General features: G+C 38.3%; 1 protein-coding gene across 1 annotated transcript; it reads right to left on the bottom strand.

Moving 5' to 3' along the window:
• Window positions 1-932: 932 nt before the first annotated feature.
• LOC140805071 (transcription repressor OFP14-like) lies at window positions 933-1,803 on the bottom strand. Its single transcript, XM_073161255.1, is given in 2 exon segments — window positions 933-1,701; window positions 1,704-1,803. Coding segments are annotated over 2 exon segments (711 nt in total). The 5' UTR covers window positions 1,774-1,803; the 3' UTR covers window positions 933-1,060.
• Window positions 1,804-5,090: the final 3,287 nt, after the last annotated feature.

Raw genomic sequence — 5,090 nt, 5'->3', positions numbered from 1 at the left:
ATATCATAAATCACATCCACCGATCTCCTTGTTCTTTGTTCGAATGTCATGAATTCATATAGTCGATCCATGATTTAATCTTTTATATTACAGTAATTGTAGTCAATATTATTATTTATTTTTATTTTATTTTTAATATTGGAAACCCGCAACGGCCAGGGACGTAGCCAGGAAATAATATGAGACTGCTAGTTGCGACGGACAGATGTCTAAGCGTCCCTACTAGCGATGGCTCTACCAAAACCCATCGGCGACGGTTTTGATTAAACCGTCGCTATATAGCCACGGTTAGAACCGTAGCCAGGAAATAATATGAGACTGCTAGTTGCGACGGACAGATATCTAAGCGTCCCTACTAGCGACGGCTCTACCAAAACCCGTCGTCGATCTGAATCGGCGACGGTTTTGATTAAACCGTCGCTATAGAACTAAACCGTCGCTATATAGCGACGGATTTATTAAAACCGTCGCTAATACATCCGTTTTTTTAGTGTGGGCTATGGGCTAAAATTTTTAATAATTCAAAATTTAGCGACGGATTTCGTAAAACCGTCGCTAATTCATCCATATTTTTTAGTAGTCCCAAAAATCTAGCCTGGGCTGGAGCCCACCCCAGCCTTTGGGTGGCTCCGTCCCTGGCAACGGCTACTTTTGGTGTGCTCTGGATAAACTGAAATAGTCAATGTAGTAGTCTGCAAACTACGTTCCAGATAAACCACAGTAGACAAATTCTTTGTGACAAAGTCAAAACTAAGATGGCAGAGAGATTGATTGCAACAAATGACTATTTTGGCGGAGAAATCAGGTTTGATCCTCAATATTTCCTGAGCTGTCATGTAGTTAACTCGATTCATTAGATTCAAAAGTAATTCTTTTAATATAAAAAATATATATTTTGATAGATGGATCCGAGTAGAAGGTTCATCTCACAAACCTAAGTTGTAAAATGGTTTGAAAAGAATTTTTTCTGTATATTATTTATATAACCACAACTTTATTTATTTATATACATTTTTTCAATTTTTTTTTATTAAATAAAATTCATGCATGCAATATTACATCACCCCCTTTTAGTCGATCTTCTACCACCTCTGCCGTTCCACGCCAGACGACTCGCCGTAATCTTGCCAGGATTCCCCCGCAGAACCACGATCAGATCCACAAACGCGTGCAAGATATACCTATGCGACTTCTTGTTATTCAGATCCAGATAACAAAACAAAAGCTCGTCCAGAAATTCCCAGTCCACTTTCCCGGCCTGCGCCACACGTGCCTCCACCATCTCCTGCATCGATCGCCGGAAATCCTCGTAAGGACTTGGGGAATGCGTGAAGATGACTATGAAATCGTCCGATTTTCGATCTTCCTCTGTGATCTCCTCCGACTCCTCCACGGCGGAGGCTGGGGAAGAACACGCTTCATCCGTGATCAGTGAGCTCGAAGAACCGGAGGCGACGAAAAACCTACCCGAGCGTCGTAGAGTCTCTAGTGGAGGCGGAGGATCGAGTAATTTCGGAGACTCGAACAGGAACGACGTAGTTTTGCGTCTGTTCCCGGTTCCTTCTTCGCGCTCCTCCAGATAAAGAGAACTGAAATTCTCATACAAGAATTGATCTACGTCCGATAACGTAACGGCGTCGCCTTCGTTCCGCTTCGCATGGACGTCAAACGGCGGCGTTTTGGTGTGCCTGCCACTTCGAATTGAATTTGTTCATCGGAAATCTTGATCTTCGAAAAGCATTCTCGAACTGATTTCTGAATTTGCTTTGGCATTTCTTTTAATGAAAAATAATTTTCTTTTAATTTATTTAATTATTTTTTTTTTTGGGGTGAGCAATTACAAGAAAAGAGGACTGATATTTATAGTCAAAAATGGAATATAAACTTTGGTACGACATTAAATGTGAAATAATAAAGGTATATTTCACATGCCATTAAGATAGAACGGTAAATAATTTTAATTAAAATATGACAAAAAAATTTATAAGACTGTCAGATGTCAATTTTGTGAGACAGACTTCTAATTTGATCCACATGTCATTTTTGTATATTTGGATTAGGTCAACTCGTTTCACCTAATATAAATAACAACCTGTTAAATATACATTTACCCTTCGTATTTTGGGAAATTTCCTTTTTTATTAATATTTGTTATATTTTTCCATTTTCAAAAGAAAAATAATGATGCAGTAAACGAACCCTTTGATATGTTGGCCGAAATAACTAGATGCAAAAGGATGTTTTTCCAATTTTTTTTTTGTCAAAAAACTTCATTCAAATTGTGCGATTTATCGAATACGAAAGATATAATTTTTCTTTTCAAAAAATAAATCTGGATTTGAAATCTATTCAAAATTTCATATATTTATATTAATTATTAAATAAATGTCACGAGATTTTTTGGTAGTTTTTATTAATTATTATTACATATCACGTATGATTTAGGATTTAACTGATTTCATGTAATATTTGAAGATAGATAGACTGAAAGTTGCTACTATAAATCTGTATTAATGGCTAATCAATTACTAAAATTTATAATAGTCAAAAGGAATATAATTCTGACAGTATGATTTTCTAAATATAAGAAAGATTGCACGAATAAAATATTTTTGCATATGCTGGACCATTATATAAATCAGTATTGGAAATTTAAATTTTGCATGTACTCACTCCAAAATATAAAAAAAAATTAAAATACAAAAAACTCGAGTTTATGTGATGTTAACTTATATGGTATATATATGTACGTTGAGGATAGATAAATATAGAGTAGGTCTCATGTGAGACCATCTCACGGATCTCAATCTGTGAGACGGATCAACCCTGTCCATATTCACAATAAAAAGTAATACTCTTAGGTAGTGTTTGGTTGTGGTGATAAGGTGAGTTTATTTTTTTTAACCCACCTTATCCCTCGTTTGGTACGCGTGATTATTTAACCAAGTCAATACCTCATATGAATGATTAGGTTATATTAGGTGGGTTAAAATAATACCTCCTCACCCCCTAAGATTATTTATTCAACTCTTAATCCTTCCTATTTTTCCAATTTTACCCTTCTCCTATATCCAAACTCACCACCACTTCCCGCCACGACCGCCGCCACCGACCTCCGTCGCCGTCGTCGCCCAACCGTCGGCCGATCGCCACCTGCAACCGCAGAGAACCAGCCGACACCGAACCGCCGACCGTTGCCGCCGACCGATAACTTCCGGCCGGTCGGCCGGCCGGCAGCCGTCGACGCGCCTGACTGCTCAACCACTAGAGTTCTTTAATAATCAAGAGAAAAAGGTCATGTTAGACGAACAACCATTAAAATAGCTCACGATTTAGTGAATTTTGTTGTTTCTTCTCATGCACCATTATATTGGGTGCCTGAGAATTTTCCATCTTTGCTAGTCAATCTTGTAATTAACGATTTGGTTATATATTAATTGTTAGTCTCACGTGCGGAATTTGAGATAATAAAACCCGAAAATAAAGAATAAACTGGACACCGAGATTTACGTGGAAACCCCCTAAAAATTATTAGGGTAAAAACCACGGGTAAGATGAAAAGAATTTCATTATAATATTTTGTGGTGTACAACTCACTCACTGTGTTTCAAAAGAGAACACACACTTTCTTAATACAGGAGAACAAAACACCTCACAAATATTATAGAACTAAGCACTCAAATTCTTATAAGATGAGAGGAAACTAAAAGAAGGAATGACTTCAGAATGAAGGGCTCGTGCTAGTGTGAAGACGCGTTTTATACGCGTCTTCCGTCTTCTGAATTATTCAAACAATCAAACAGCCCACGTTTCTTTTACCAATTCAATTCAAATATGCCAACATTGATGACCCCTCATTTAATATTCTTGTCGACATTTCTCCCACTTGGAGATTTGATTGAGAATCAACACATCTCCATACATCCTTTCAATCTTGCCATTAGCTGCTGCTTACGTTTCGCTAGGCCACTTGAGGATCTACACCACACAAAGTTTTCAATGTTTACTGGCTTATTCAGAAAATCAGCTATATTGTCCTTTGTATGGATCTTCTGCATATCTACGTTTCCTTCTTCTACTAATTTTCGAACAAAGTGAAATTGTACTCCAATGTGTTTTGTCCTGGAATGAAAGGCTGGATTCCTTGCGATGTGCAAGGCACTCTGACTGTCACAAAACAAAGGAACATTATCTTGTTTGTGCCCGATCTCCTCCAATAATCTTTTGATCCATATTGCCTCCTAGCAAGTTTGAGTAGTTGCCATGTATTCTGCATCTGTTGTATATAACGTCACAACTGTATGCAGTTTTGAAACCCAGCTTACTGCTCCTCCTGCAAGTATAAACACATAACCAGTAATATATTTCCTCTTATCAGGATTACCTGCATAATCTGAATCGACATAGCTCCTGAGTGTAAAATACGACCCTCCACAACATAATGCAGCATTCGAGGTACCCTTAATATATCTAAGGATCCTCTTAACAGTGCTCCAATGCTCTCGTACAGGATTCGCCATATACCGACTAACTGCTCCCACTGCTTGAGCAATGTCCGGTCGTGTACAGATCATAAAGAACATAACTTCCCACTGCTAATGCGTATGGTACTCGAGACATCTCCATCCTCTCTGCTTCACTGCTAGGACACATCTCAGAGGATAACTTGAAGCTAACAGGAAAAGGGGTCGATATTGGCTTGCTATCTTGCACGTTGAAGCGTTGCAAGACTTTCTTCAAATATGTTTTCTGAGAAAGCCAAATCTTTCTGTTAATTCTGTCTCGATGAACTTGTATCCCTAGAATCTTGTTTGCTGGTCCCAAGTCCTTCATATCAAATTCCCTAGCCAACTGTGCCTTCAATCCTTGGACCTGATCTTTGTTGGAGCCTGCTAGCAACATGTCGTCCACATACAACAGCAAAATGATATAATCATCACCAGACCTCTTGAAATACGTACAAGGTTCTGCACTCAATCTATTGTATCCAAGGCTCATGATATATTAATCAAATCTCTTGTACCAACACCTCGGCGCCTGTTTGAGACCGTACAGAGATTTGTTCAACCTGCAAACCAAGTTCTCTTTGC

The sequence above is a fragment of the Primulina eburnea genome, chromosome 11 (genome assembly GCF_022965805.1).
Source record: "Primulina eburnea isolate SZY01 chromosome 11, ASM2296580v1, whole genome shotgun sequence".
Lineage (NCBI taxonomy): Eukaryota > Viridiplantae > Streptophyta > Magnoliopsida > Lamiales > Gesneriaceae > Primulina > Primulina eburnea.
The sequence above is the reverse complement of the archived record's forward strand: the minus strand, read 5'-3'. Positions and strand labels throughout refer to the sequence as shown.